Source organism: Varanus komodoensis, unplaced genomic scaffold (assembly GCF_004798865.1).
Source record: "Varanus komodoensis strain SLA01 unplaced genomic scaffold, ASM479886v1 scaffold5, whole genome shotgun sequence".
NCBI lineage: Eukaryota > Metazoa > Chordata > Lepidosauria > Squamata > Varanidae > Varanus > Varanus komodoensis.
The window spans coordinates 11,775,416-11,790,205 of NW_025336087.1; the positions used below are offsets into that span (position 1 = coordinate 11,775,416).

General features: G+C 41.5%; 1 protein-coding gene across 2 annotated transcripts in view; it reads right to left on the minus strand.

The window, feature by feature from the left end:
- PDE8B (phosphodiesterase 8B) overlaps nt 1-14,790 on the minus strand; it is a 58,143-nt gene that overhangs the window by 18,222 nt on the left and 25,131 nt on the right. For both annotated transcript variants that reach the window (XM_044446410.1, XM_044446411.1), the window contains 11 exons: nt 13,784-13,843; nt 12,877-12,934; nt 9,940-10,028; nt 8,502-8,580; nt 7,953-8,093; nt 6,576-6,664; nt 4,498-4,558; nt 3,883-3,934; nt 3,260-3,337; nt 2,812-2,888; nt 1,965-2,129 (listed from right to left, as the gene is read on the minus strand). In XM_044446410.1, coding sequence (XP_044302345.1) covers nt 1,965-2,129; nt 2,812-2,888; nt 3,260-3,337; nt 3,883-3,934; nt 4,498-4,558; nt 6,576-6,664; nt 7,953-8,093; nt 8,502-8,580; nt 9,940-10,028; nt 12,877-12,934; nt 13,784-13,843 — 949 coding nt within the window. The remainder of the gene's footprint in view (nt 1-1,964; nt 2,130-2,811; nt 2,889-3,259; nt 3,338-3,882; nt 3,935-4,497; nt 4,559-6,575; nt 6,665-7,952; nt 8,094-8,501; nt 8,581-9,939; nt 10,029-12,876; nt 12,935-13,783; nt 13,844-14,790) is intronic.

Consider the following 14,790-nt stretch of genomic DNA (forward strand, 5'->3'; position numbering starts at 1 on the left):
AGACTCGGCGCGTGAGCATATCAATTTTCCTCCCTTCCTTGTCGCGAGGGGCTGTGTGTCCCCCGGACTCCCTGCCCTGGGAGGATTCGATGACAACAGAGTTCAGTTGCAGATGGTGAATCAAGAACGGGATGTCGTCCTCTCGAACTCTGTACATGGCCTCATACCGACGGGAGGTGGCTTGCAGTTGGGCTGGTTGATTCCAGGGTTGGACCATAGCCTGCTGAAGTGTGGTAATTAGCGGCAGGACTATGGCCGCGGACTGTTCTCCCCTCACGACATCATAGAACTGATCCGTGGATGGGCCAGGCTGTTGACTCGCTTCAATTTCGAGGGAACGAATGAGGCGGGACATGAGCTCCGTAAAAGAAACATGTGGCTCATCGGGCGAAGCAGGTCCTTGGGAGGCAACTACTACATCGGGGGATGTAGAGTCAACCTCAGATTCACCCGAATCCGGATAATAAGGAGGACGGTCGCTCGAAGATGATGTTTCGGGGGAGGTTGGACGTCCCCTCTCCACATGCCTGGAAGTCGAAGGTGAATCTCTCGGGACCGATGGAGACACACAATCCCGAGGGAAATATGGATAGGACTGATAACCACCCCAGTCTGGGAAGGCACCATATCCATGCATCCTCCAATCGTCATCCCAGTGTTCCGATGAGCGGCTACGGCACCTGGGTGGCGACGGTGACTCCACAGGTGGCTCAGTCATGGGCACTGGAGTTGGAGATCGTTCCCTCGGTGGGGAGTCTCTAATCTCACCATCAGAGATGGACTCCTGAAGCGGCTCCTCCATGTGTTAAGGCGGCATACTCTCAGGCCGAATGATAAGCCTGGGGGATCCCGGCGGTGTCACCTGCATAGTGAGTTGCAGGGACGGTTCCGAAGGGGTCGGTACCGTGGCGGCAGACGGTACCGAGAAGCCCGACAAACCCGAGCCCCAGTGTTTGAGGCGATCAGGTTTCTTGGTTTTGCGAGCGGGTTTATCTGCCTTCTCCTTCCTCGGTGCTTTATGAGCGGAAGGCTTATCCGAACCTGTGTGCTTGCACTTCTCCCGTTTCTTGGCTGGGGAAGAAGGCGGCTCCTGGGTCTCCACTGGAGTAGCGCCTTCAGCCGAAGGGCACTGAGGAGGAGCGGTGGAAGCGGGACGCTTCGGAGAAGCGCTCACAGTTGAGGCAGAGCGCAGAGGAAGTACGGCTGAAGAGGAACCAGGCCGTAAGAGCAGTTGATCAGATTGCATCAAGGCCTGGTCCCAGAGGAGCTTCCGGAGGTTCTCCCTGTTCTTCCACGCTTGCTTGGTAAATGCCAAGCAATGGCCGCACTTGTCAGTTCTATGCCCCTTGCCGAGGCAGAGAAGGCATAGATCATGCGGATCCGCAGGCGACATTTTGTATCCGCATTCGGTGCATTTGTGGAAGGCCGCTTGCTGCGCCATCACGGAAAAAGAAGAAAAGATGACAGGATAGAGGGTAAGATAATATTTTTGGTGTTTTTTTTTAAATAGAAGAAAGAGAGAGGGATATACAAACTTGGAATATATGAGTTTAGAGTTAAAGAAGGGATAAAGGCAAAAAACAGACAGTAAGGACTCAAAGATCTTAGCGAGGGATGTTAACAGGCACGAGGCACAGTGAACGGCGGTCGCAAAGACTGAACAAAATGGTGGACACTCCACTCTATTTATACCACGAAGGGGGAAGGGAGCGGAGTTTTCCCGCCAAAAAACGTTAGCTTTTTAATCTTCCGGCCTAGGCACTGCGCAGGCGCAACACCCATATGTGTGATGCATAGAGGCCACGGCGAAGAACAGATAAAAGAAAGCACTTCTTCACACAGTGTATCATTCAATTGTAAAATTGCTACAAGATGGAGTGATGGTCACCAATTTGGATGACTTTAATATAATCCTCTTTTTAATACCCTCTTGTAAAATTGGTTGCTTATATGTTGTTACTCACAGTCATCAGGCCTCCAACAAGATCACTAGTGTGAGGATCTTCATCTTTGGTGCCTAATTGAGGGGAGTAAAGTTCTGTTGTCCGTAAGATTTCCAAAACCCTATCTAAGGCTTCTGCTACAGTTACGGGGCTGTTTTCTTGAGCTGAATTGATTATATTTATGACCTGTAGGGTTATAAACAGAAAGGAAAAACATATAGAACAAAAACTGTTGTATTCATGTTCCTACAGATGTTTTTATATACTTGAAATCACTAAGGAAATAGCATGTAACAACATATGTATCCTTAACTCTTAGCCCACACACACAACTAAAATTGGCCTCACTGGTTAATAGGCAGTTAATAATTGGCTGAATTTTGCAGTTTTAATTGTAAAATAGCCAAAAGACAAAGCTTTTGTTACTATTTGCAAAAACATTAATTTACAGGCAATTATTAGGTTGAATAAATAAATGACATTACTGGTGATCATGGATCTTATAAGCAACATCATAATTAGTATACTTAGCCTGCTAATTTCTTTTATTCACCTTCTGTACTAGAACTAGTAGGTGACATGAAATATGCCATGGCATGTGAATACATTACATCACAAAATAACTGACTGTCTATATAATGGGAACCGTCCCCCCCGCCCCCCCTTATGCTACCTGGACAGGGCTGAGCTGGGCTATCACCCACCCCATGGCACTGAGATTTGGAAGTTTTCTCAGATCGAGACTTGGCACTGTATGGCAAAGCCCCATGTGTATCATTGCACAGAGACCACGAAGAAGAACTTGCTGTGTCCATTTCCTGCAAAAGATGGCTGATGTGTATGCAACGACATCAGAAATTACCCTTACCTTTGTGATTGGGGCTTCTATTGTCATGGAGTGAATTCTTGCCATTGATGAATACCAACGATTTTGTAAACTTGGGGCTGCCATGAAACAGAAACATTTTGGCTTTTTCAACAAATACAAAGTTTAATTCTTGTATATTCCATGATTTTAGATGTGTGAGTCCACTTAACAGGATATTGTCTTAGTTTACTAGGGATGTAGAAATTGTTTGCCAGCAAGCGGCAAGCACACCTCTCCTTTACATGTTTTCCACTGTTCAAAACTATTCTGCTCCCTATTCTTCCTGCATGATAGCCCCAGACATTCAGGAACTGAATGTAATAAAAACCTGGAAGACAAATCAAACACCTCTGGTTCAAATCTTCAACTATAAGAAAGATTTCCAGCATTCATTTTAGCATGGTCCCCCAAATTTCTGTTAATATTTGCTATAGTTTGGTTTTCTTACCATCACTGCTTCGAGATGTTATTGATTTGACATCAATGGATTCTCTCCTTCTATTCTTGCATATGAAGGAGTGAGAGCCTATAAACAGGAAGGTTTATTAAGAATGCCCAGAACATATTTTCACTGTGGTGTTCAAAATTTTTTAGAATGTGTACTGCTTTGCTTTTACTGTTTCTACTATTTTGATTACCCCATCAGTTTTTATTATGCATGTTACTGTTGTGCACCAGTAAGTATTTTAAATAAATAAAATCATATCCAGTAACTGTATAAATCAGAGGATTGCTAGTCATCAGGGTAATGCACCTATGTAATTGGCATAATTTCCATTCTATGGTTTGATCCTGAGTGCCACGTTCTCCCTTTTGTTTGGGAGAATATTCTTGTGGAGGCAATAAAACATTGCGGAGGCAATAAAAAGTTTACCAACTAGTGGTAGCTTACAGCTTGTTCTGTGAAGAGTTTCCAAACAATAGGTCCCACACAGACCAAACAGAGTTAGTACTACTTGTCAGTTTTTTAGCTGTCTCCATGAGGCTGCCATAACAAACAGGAATCCTTCAGTCTGGTAGCAGCACTGATTCTTCATTTCAAATGATGCCATATAAAGAAAAATTTCTAACCTGATTGAAACTGGTCTCCTGCACACTTTTCATCACAATGAGTCTTGTAAGTCTGGTTTCATGCGGAGGAAAAAGACAAGATGACATAAAAATTCTGACCTTGCTAAACCTAAGCATATGGTGTGTACTACATATTATGCATTTGCATGCCCTCTTCTTTCCTATAATTTCATTTGTACCCGTGAACAATTTAGTTCCCTGTGTAGTCAAAGACATGGGTACTTCCGCAATCTGGTTTTGCTTTCAATGCAGTTAGACCATAACTCTTGTCAACACAGTCTTGCCCAACACAGGATTTTGTAAATATTCCCTTTCACTATCTCATATACTCAGGTGAGGACACTGCAGCTTGAGCTGCAGGGGCAGAATTTTGGTAGAAAAAAGATCCACTCATGAAATAAATGCCATCCATCTTGCTTGATCCACTGTAGTTGCATCTCATAAATTGATTTTTTTTCTGTGAAGGTGATAATGAATTATAAACCAGTTTTGAAGAAAGTATGACTTGCCAATTATATTTTAAACATTATATAATAAACAGATAGGATAAAGAAAACTAGCTGTTAAGTTAAAAAGTTACAATTGTGTCATCATACTATGCAGGAAACATATTACCTGTTTGTTACTGTCATTGGTGCAACACAACTTCTTGATAGACACAAAATGGCGGATTTTCCTATCAATATAAAAATAACTCACTGTCAAGAATATAATAATTATACCGTAATTAATGGTAAAATTCATTTCTAGCCAGCCAATTTGTAAAATTAAACCCAGGGTCTGACCGATTTATTTGTTTAAACACACTATAAATATTATTGTTTATTGAGCTCAGTCTATGAGGTAGGTCAATAATATTTATATTCTACATTTTGGTTACTGAGAAAGGAAAACAATAGTTAAGGGCACTCAGAATTTTTCCATGATTTTCAGGATAATCCTAGGCATATAATTTTACTGCAGGCTCCTTCCTCCTTCCTTCCTTCCTTCCTTCCTTCCTTCCTTCCTTCCTTCCTTCTTTGCTGCCCAGTAACTTTAGTGCAGTTTGCCAAAGGGCTATAGCAAAGGGCCGTGGCTCAGTGACCAAGTGTATACTTTGCATTCACAGGTCTCTAGTTCAATTTTCAGCTTCTCCAGGTAGGGATGAAACACTGCAGAGACACTGACAGTCAGTTTCAACAAAACTGGGCTAGGTGGACCAGTGGTCTGGCTATACAACTTCCTATACTCAAGGTAAGATTGTTATGGAAGTGGACCTTGGAATCGTAAGCTGTAACACTGTCTAAAAGAAGTGATTGAACAAGGCAAACATGTAGGTAGATGCAAAACTTTATCTGTAGAATGAAAGAAGAGGCAGGGGGAGAGCAAGTGAGCGAATCTTGTCAGATTCCAGAACAGAAGAATTGTAACCTGCTGTGGACATGCTATTATACTTATTTTTAAATTTTTGATCACTCAATATTATTATATTTTAAGAAACTGCTTAGTGACCTTTTCAGTGGCAGTTTCCCCAGTTATGGAGTGAGCTCTTCATGGAGACCTATCTGACATTAACCTGACTATCCTTTTGGTGCCCATATAAGTGCATCTACTGCAGGGCATTTAATTTGTTTACTGGAGCTTCGTTAGTTGCTTACACAGGTCCTAAGAGTTGCCTTGTTTAAATTATTGTAATTTTTATATGTGTTTTAAATTTGGTTTTAAAATTTGTATGACAGCCTAGTTATAAAAATGTATGTGGTATATTTTATGCTGTATTTTTAATGTGCTGTTGTACACTGCCCAGAGAGCTTTGGCTTTTGGGTGGTATAGAAATAAAATCCAGAAAGAAAGAATACAATTTAGCACCCTAGCATGAATGCTTACTTGTTTAGAAACACTAAAGTGAAACCATACAGTCACTAGACACAAGAATGGGGACTTTGACCAGAGATCACCCTCCCACTGCGTCATGTGCAGATGACATGCTTTCTTCCATATTGGCTAGAAGTGCAACTTCGGAGCTGACACTAGGGCGTATTCTGGGGCAGACACGGAAGGAGCGAAGCTATGCAGGGATATGGGGAATCTTAGCTGTGCCTCAGTCCCTTCTCCTCATGAGTAGAGCAAAAGCCACAGATGGCTGAAATCAGCCACCCATATCTTTTGCAGGGCAAGATGCTTGATTGGATGCCCACATCCTCCAAGTCCAGAAGGTTATAGATAGCCTAACTGGATGGCACCCTAAGGTGGATTTGTGCTTATAGTACCTGCAGTTCTATGGATACAAACAGGGTTTTGTTTTTGCATGAATGTGTGAAAATATGTAATATGTAACACAGCCCTAAAGTATTAGATTTGCAGGCCTTTGTCTATCATTCTGAGAATGCATTGCTACATTTTTTTCTCTCCTTACATTGAGTACCATGCAGTGCTTTGAGCAATGATTTTGCTCTTTTGTATACACAGTGCAAATTGAGATAAGTGGAATTGTCCTGGATAACACAGAAACGTCTCCACCACCCTTACACGTCATTTAGTAACTCTCTAAACAGTTTGCAAGGAATTAGCCATGATTCAACTAAATTCATATAAACAAAATAGTCACACACACACACACACTGAGCCACAACTAGATTTTTTGTGCATGGATTTATGCACATATAAAACAAAAAGCATTAAAATAAACTGCTCTTTTTAGTTGAGCCACTTACCCTCCTTGGCCTGTCACAGGTGTTATCTTCACATGCTGTTGAATACTATCTCCAGATTTCCTCCGTGCATAATAAACTCCTTGCCATTCCTACACAAGTCAAACAAAAATCACACTCAAGAACAAATAATGCAAAGAAGGCAACATTTCATGGCACTATACCAATCTTCCCTAATGTGGTATCCTGCAGCTATTTTGACTACAACTTTCGACATTCTTGACCACTGGCTGCGTGGGGCTGATGAGACCTGAAACCCAAATCATCTGTATGGTACCAGATGGGAAATGTATGTAGCAAATATATTTAAATAAAACACTGTATAACGACTTGTTTTCTTGCCGCAGATAACACAACTTTCAGCTGTTGTAATTTGGCATCCCTTTAACTAGCAGATATAGGAAATACAAATAATTCACAATGCAGAGGAATACATACAATTTGAGCAGACATTTTCATTAGATTTTAATTTATATGCTGCTTTTCCTTTAAAAATCACACGCAAAGCAGCTCAGAATTATGCTGCTGTAGGTTTCAGCTTGAGACCGGAAGAACATAGAAAAAGCCTCACTGACCAAGGCCAAAGGACACTCTAGTCCACCATTCTCTGCACTCAGTGACCAACCACCTTCACTGAGCGCACAAGCAGGACTGAGTGCAAGGACTCCAGCTCATGTTCCCAGCACTGGCTATAGAGGCTATAGAGCCTCCAGCACTGGGGCCAATATTTAGCCATCATGACAAGTGGCAACTGGTACCCTGACCCTCCATTACTTTGTCTAAGCCCTTCTAAAGCCATCTAAAATGGTAATCATTGTTAGTACATCATGAGTACAAATTCCATAGTTTAACTCTGTGCTGCCATTGTGCAGAGTTTAGTGCAAAGGAACAAAACATGCAAAAAGTATATGTGTGGGTAATGAAATACCTCCCTGAAAAGCATATTGTGAGAAAGAGAGGGTTTTCCACAAAACAGGGCTCTGAATTAAGTGCCAGTTGCTGTCGAAGAAGAACCACAGGAAAATAAATCATTGCTCCATTGTGGGAAGAGAACAGGCAAAGAAGCTTTGTGATTCTGGCAAGGTCTCCAAATTCCAGGAAAGAAAAGCCAGATTCTATTCTAAATATCAAAGCCTTAATTACTCAGGTTCTATGAATCATAGCTATAACCTTTCAAACCCAAAGGAACCTTTGGAACCCCTACCTTCTCTAAAAGAATAATAGATTTTCATGATTCATGAGCTATATTCTCCAACAAAGCACAAGATGAGATGGAGTCTTGTCAGAAGTTTGTAATTTAACAAAAGAAAAACTAAAAGAATGTATTTTTACCACTATTCAGCCCCATAGCATGCAGGTACAGTTTAGCTCATTACCTACTTTTCCCTTTTTGATGCATGTGTTGATCGTATCCAATAGGTCTGCATGGTTTTTGTCACTTTTTGGAAGCTCCGTAAGCTCCTTTCCTATTAGTTCTCCCTTTTGATAGCCCATCATCCGTTCAAAGGCTGGGTTAACATACTGTAAAACAATGAGAAGGCAAGACGTCATGAGAAGTTGAGACTCACTGGAAAAGACAAGCATGCTGGGGAAAATCAAAGGCAGAAGAAAGGGAAGATCAAACATGAGAGGAACTGACTTCATAAAGGAAGCCACAGCCTAGAGTGAGCAGGGCTGTCAAGGGCAGGGCATTTTGGAGTGTATTCATTCATAGGATCAAGCTGGAGATGCCTTGATTGCATGTAGCGACAACAACACAAGGAGAGCTTGAACTTAAGGAATTCAGCATTCTCCCACTGTATCCAGTAAGCACATTTCCCTAGCAGGAATTCTCATCAACAGATTAACACAGGAAAGCAAGAACACAGCCCAAACTTATGCATACAGATGATAAAATGGTGTTTGATAAATAGATGTTCTTTTCCATACCTGAATCACATGATCTTCACTGGTTATTTCTATAGCTTCATGGCAGTGTTCCAGAGCTGTGAACACTGAGTTGCAAGCCCTGCAATTCACATATGATTGTATACTGTTAATACTGCTAAGTGGACAGGAGTCCACCACTGTATAGATCATACACAAAAACAAGGGAGATTTGCTATAAAAAATTCTTTCCTTAGAAAATATTGGTTTGACAGAGTAATATAGAGTAAATAAAACTTTTAATAATAATAATAACAATAAGTAATAGAGAGTGTATAAAACCATAAGGTAAAAACTGGAAGACTTGGACCCGTGCAATTCAAGCACCCTAAAAATGTTCCCTGCACACCATCTCAATTAACAGGGTTGTGGGTTTTCTTGTGAAGCCTTAGGAACACTGAATAATATTGATTTTCCCTATGTTTTTCCATCAACACTTTTTTAAAAAAAGAAAAACAGTGCATTTATCCATAGCTATGGAAAGAGACTAATATAATGTCTACTCACAGGGTGGAACAAAGAACGAGTGGTTAAATTTTTCCTGCCCAATATTCTTCACTGCAAATACACACTTCTAGCTATTTTAACTAGTTTTCCAATCCAAACAGGTTCCATAGCTACAAATATACTGGTTGAAGAAAAAACAGTGGGGGTCATTTGCAGATGGATGAGGAGTTGAGTGATCCTCCTCTTTAAATTCCTACCTGACTTCCCTGTTCCTCTTATACCAGCCAAATGTGGATTTGAGAATGTATGTTTGCCAAGATAAAGTCAAATTTCACCCACAGATGTGCAAAGTACATCTGTGTACAAAGCGCTGTACTTAAATCAGGCGTGGGGAACTTCTTTGAGCCTGAGGGCCAAATTCCATTTTGGAGAAGCTCTTGGGGACTGTATTGTCACAGTGTGTGGGTTGGAAAGCAAAGGGGCAGTGCCAATGGCAAAATACAGAACATGCAAGCATATTGTGTCTTAAAGCTCTTTCTGCCAAGGAGAGGCTTTCTGGCCTTTTAGAATGGATGGAAAATGTAGTTTTAAAAAACCAGGAAGCCATCAAATGGTGGATGGTGGAGGAAAGAAATGAACAGGTCAGGTGAACAGGTATGACCAAGAATGTGTCTGGAATGCAAGAAAGACAAGATTGCAGGAGGATGAAAGAGACATGGACTGAGTGGGAACTCCCCACATAACATCTATTCTGGAAGGAGGATTAATTAGTTACCCATTCTCCCTAAAGCATGGAACCAGACCCATTTGGGCAACAACGTGTCTATAAACCTAGCTTCAGACCTCTACAGAACTACTTGTGTGCATGACTCTGCAGCTCATATACAAGCAATACAAACAGAGGCATCTATACAGAACTACTTGAATACAGCATTATGAGTCCATTATAAGCCAATCATGGAACTGAACCAGTTTTACATCTATGTTCACATACCGTAGTTTGAATTGTGATCGTACCTCCCCATGTTCTATTTGAATCAGTTCGTTGTAACAAGCAATGATGCTGCTATTCTCCAAAAATCTCTGTGGTGGGAAGAGGATAAGACCAAAATAGAGAAGTAGATGTAATTGGTTATAGTGATTTGGACAAAAATTTAAGTCCTGGTATAATCAAAACCAATATATGAAGCTGCCTTATATTAACTCTGACCATTGGCCCATCTTGCCCATATCATCTACTCTAAGGAAGCTCTAGAAGAGGTTGGCAACCTACAGCCCCTGGTCTAATTCACAAGCTCCTGCATATGAACAGATCAGACAACTTCCCACTTCATCTTAATGAAAGGTGGAGGTGAAGAAAAAGAGAAAGGTTATCCGAAAAAAAGAATAAGGGTTGTCAGAAAGAGAAGAAATACAGTAGCCCTACTCATGTTAACTCTACCCCTGCTGGCAACTTACCAGCATGCAACCCGAACAAATTAACGCCCTCCTCACTCAGAAATACTTTAGACAGGGTATCATGATCCCAGTGTTCTCCAGATGGTTTGGACTAAAACATTCATCAGCCTCAGGGAGCTCAGCCAATGAGCAAGGATGATGGGATCTGTAGTGCAAAACATCTGGAGAGCGCCAGCTATGGAAAGGTTGCCTTAGGAAGAAAACAAGTATCCCCACTTGTGCTATACACAGTTGTATGAAGGTATCTTCCAGCCCTACTACCAGATTTCCCTTGAACATTTCTGAAGTTCCTTCCTTAACATTAATACCTGTTAGTTCCAAACAAGCTGACTTCAAAATATAGTTACTGAAGCTGGCTTGTTTAAACTAAACACATAGCTGAGAGTTTTGGCTATTGGGTTATACAGAAATAAACAAGGAAGTCAAAAGAACACAAGAGCCTTATTCGACCAGACCAAGGGTCCATCCTGTCCAGCATTTTGTTCATTCAGTGTCCAACCATGAATTGCCCATGGAATTCTACAGGCAACAACCAAGTTCCATTTAGGAACAAGTTAGTTTAAAAGCGGAACTGAATGCTTCCAGCTGTGCCACAAAATGAACAAGGATGCAGGAGGGAGAACAGGTGAACCTAGTGTTCATGATGTAAAACCATAGAGTAGTGTTACATTCAAACAAACAACCTCCTCCTTAGTAAGTCCAATATTTTGTAGGACCACATGATGTTGCATTATCATACTGGTTAACTCTTGGGCAGCAATATCTAAGCAGTGAGCAAAAGGCAGGAAAGAAGCAGAGAGCCATACCTGCAGGTTCATAATCAAACAAAACATAAATTTAAGAAAGGGAAAGAGCCAAGTCTAGAATATAAAAGAGAGGCCAAATTCTTTTAAAAACCTTTTAATGAGAAGCTAACTGTAGCACTTGGTGCTTCCAGAAAGAGGATTTCTACCACTAACAATCAAAAGGGATTGTGTAACTCTTCTTTCTTTCCCTTGTTAATGGTGAGAGAGAGAGAGAGAGTGTGTGTGTGTGTGTGTGTGTGTGTGTGTGTGCATAGACAAAATATGGACATGGTGGAAAAACACAGGAAAGATGGAAGGCATTATCTGGGGTAAAATTCTGTGCCTGATGTCAAAATGATTGCTCAATAAAAACTTTGCCTGGAAACACCTATTTTTTTATTGGGAGGAGGGGCTGGTGGGTTGGTTTTTAACTATGAGAGGGACTCAATTTCAAAAAGATTTGGAACAACTAAACAAACAAGGTGGAAACTGGAACCTGAACAAAAATATGAAATGTAACCTCCTGTATAAAATATGACTGCTGGCTTCTCCTTGTTTTCATTGTTTTTTCAAGCATTCTTCTAAAACCACAATTCCCCAGTATGGAAATTGGGCAGTTGCTAGGAGAAACAGCAGCTTCCTTCTGGACCTTGTACTTAGACCAGGGGTCCTCAAACTTTTTTCAACAGGGGACCAGCTGAAAGGCAGCGGCAGGCACGGATGTACTCGTGCAGGGATAGGCGGGTGCAATCGTGGCCATCTCCACCCCCAAGCATGACCGCGATCACGCCCGTCTTCCCCACACGAGCGTGACTGCAACCAAGGCCATCTCCCCACTGATTACGCCAGCGCCGGCTCAGAGCTTTGGGACTCACTCGGAGATCGTTTTCTCCAAGCGTGTCCAAAAGCTCTGAGGCAGGCCGGATAGTTAGTGTCCAAAAGCTCTGAGGCAGGCCAAAACCCATGGGCCGTAGTTTAAGGACCCATAACTTAGACCCTTTTTGTTTGCACAGTTAACCTGAAGGCCAAGTTCCAGTCAGCATGGCCACCTTCTGATTTCTGCTGGCTACCCTGTCCCAGCTAGGATAGAGTTATACAGACAGTTATACAGACAGTGTGGTGCAGTGGTTAGTGTTGGACTGGATTCAGAAGAACCAGATTCTAAGCCATGAAGGTCACTGGGACACTTTGGGCCAGTCACTGACTCTTAGCACAACCCACCTCACAGGGTTGCTATCAGGATCAAATGGATGGCAGGCAGACCATGTAAACGTCATTTACACTCCTTGCACTCCTTGGAGGAGGAGAAAAGATGAGCTATAAATGTAATAATACATAAAATATTATTTTAATTATACCATTAGAGAATCCTAATTCTGAGAAGAAAACACATCTTGGCATTTGCCACAGTAATTCATGTCCAGGCTTGCAGAAATGCATTTGCCAGTACCCTTTCACCTCCTGAAACAACAGTGAGTAGTTTACAGTAGGCTTTCCTTAACTTCTCTGCTTCCTTCTCTAACATTTAGATATAAAATGTGGAGGAGCTGAGGGAGTCTCAGAGGTGACATGTAGCATAACTATGTGGCTGCCATCATGAACAATCCATCACTGACAGAAAGCAACTGCTGCAAATTGATAGATTAGTTGTTTATTGCTACAAGAAAGTTAGAATAATTTATACATACCCTGTTGAAACCTACAAGGAGGAGCGGGAGAACAGAAACTTCTTCTTGGCCAGCAGACCTGTAGCGGTTCAGAAAATATGGTTACTTGAAACCTGAAACATTCTGATATCTCAGTGCAAGAGAGATTCATACATATTGAAAATAATCAACAATAAATCCTGAAATACACATTTATTGTACTTTTTTAGTTTTCCACCTACTGCCTTTCCTTATTTGTTATTTCTTGCCAACATCAGTTCAGCAAGATTAAAAAATCTAAGCTGCACAATATAAATTGGCTAAGAGCAGAACCCAACATTGTCTTCAAAGGAATGGAGTTTTGCTTTAATTGAATTTTAGCCAATGTAAGTTTACTCTTGTAAGCATTTTCAGTGATGATGGCATTATGTCCTACATCAGCCTTTCCCAACCTGGGGCCCTCCAAAAGTACTGGTCTCCACCTCCCATCACCCACAGTCAGAAACCCATTTGCCATGTCATCAGGGTATGATAGGAATTATAGTCCAACACACACCAGGTTGGAAAAGGCTGCCCTTAGGGGATTTTTGGATTGCAAATGAAATTCCAGTCATAAGATGGCTAAACACATTCTGAAATGAACCAATCTTTCCAATAAATAGATCTAGTGTAAGATTTTCATGGGAGACTTCTCTTTATTTCCTATCATTGAAACTTTATATTCTTATGGTTTTTTTCCAGACAGTTAAAGCAGTCAGAGTTAAAAATCTAAGTTTAGTCTACATACAAGCATCTACCTTGTAATGGCACCTTAATTTCTACAGCACCTATGAACACCAAGTCCATAGAAGCTAAGTGTGATCTTTGCTAAGATACTTTATTCATTGGCTAACCATAGCCATTTACTGAAAAATTATTGTAAGGAAAATATATTTTCTGAAATACTTACATTTGTGGAATAACAGCTAGTATTACAGTATGTTCAGCAGGCTTTGTAGCACGAATTGACCTAAAATAAGTAAATTCCATAGCATAGCTGATAAAATGATTTTCAATTTCAGAAATTAAACAGTTCAATGCTATTTTGTAACATGCCCAGACATTAAGAGACACTGTCATTTTGAAGGTGGCCTTCTTCCCAGCAGTTCTTATTGCTGAAGGAGCAGGGCCACAATGGCAGTGTCTCTTCAGCACTGAAAACAATAAATGCAGCCACGGGCTTCTCCCTTGGGTAGAGCATGCACACACTGCAATCCAAGTCTGACTTTTAGAATAGAACCTCGCTGATAGCATCTGAAACTTCAAAACACTACTAGATCCACTCATTCTTGTAGCTAAACCTGATTTTTACCAATTTGGTTCAGTTGCATGCTCTGCCATGCAACCAGTGATACTATGCCCCAAAGGGGCCCTAAACTAGCACAGAGTATTGCTAAACCAGATCTAAATTTAATTGCTTATCATTCTCAGCAGCACAGCAAAATATTGGGATTGGTTTGCTGAGAAGCATCTCCCAGTTTTCAAATCCATCTTTATACCTTCTAGTCCTATAGTTACAGGAGGCTGTCATGAGAGTAGAATCATAAAACAGTAGAGCTGGAAGGGGCCAAGAAGGCCACTGGGTCCATTGCCCTGCTGTTGAAGGTGAATAATTTACACCATCCCACTCTGCATGCCTCTCCCTTTTCCCTTTCCAGCAGATCAAGGCAAAAGTCCTTTATTGAGCTAAGTGGGCTTTCCAGTACAGAGTATTGGGTCAAAAGTAACATCGGTCAAAGAAGTGCTCTCTCTGATTGGCAGAGCTCACTCTTGCCCATGTCAGGACTTGATTCCAATCTGGCCCCCCCCCCTCCACACACACACACACGCCTTCCCCTCCCTTCCAGCACAGGTTTGCTCCACTCTTAGGGAGGTTTGTGCTGTTTGTAGGCTAGATGACACTGGACATTACTCAGC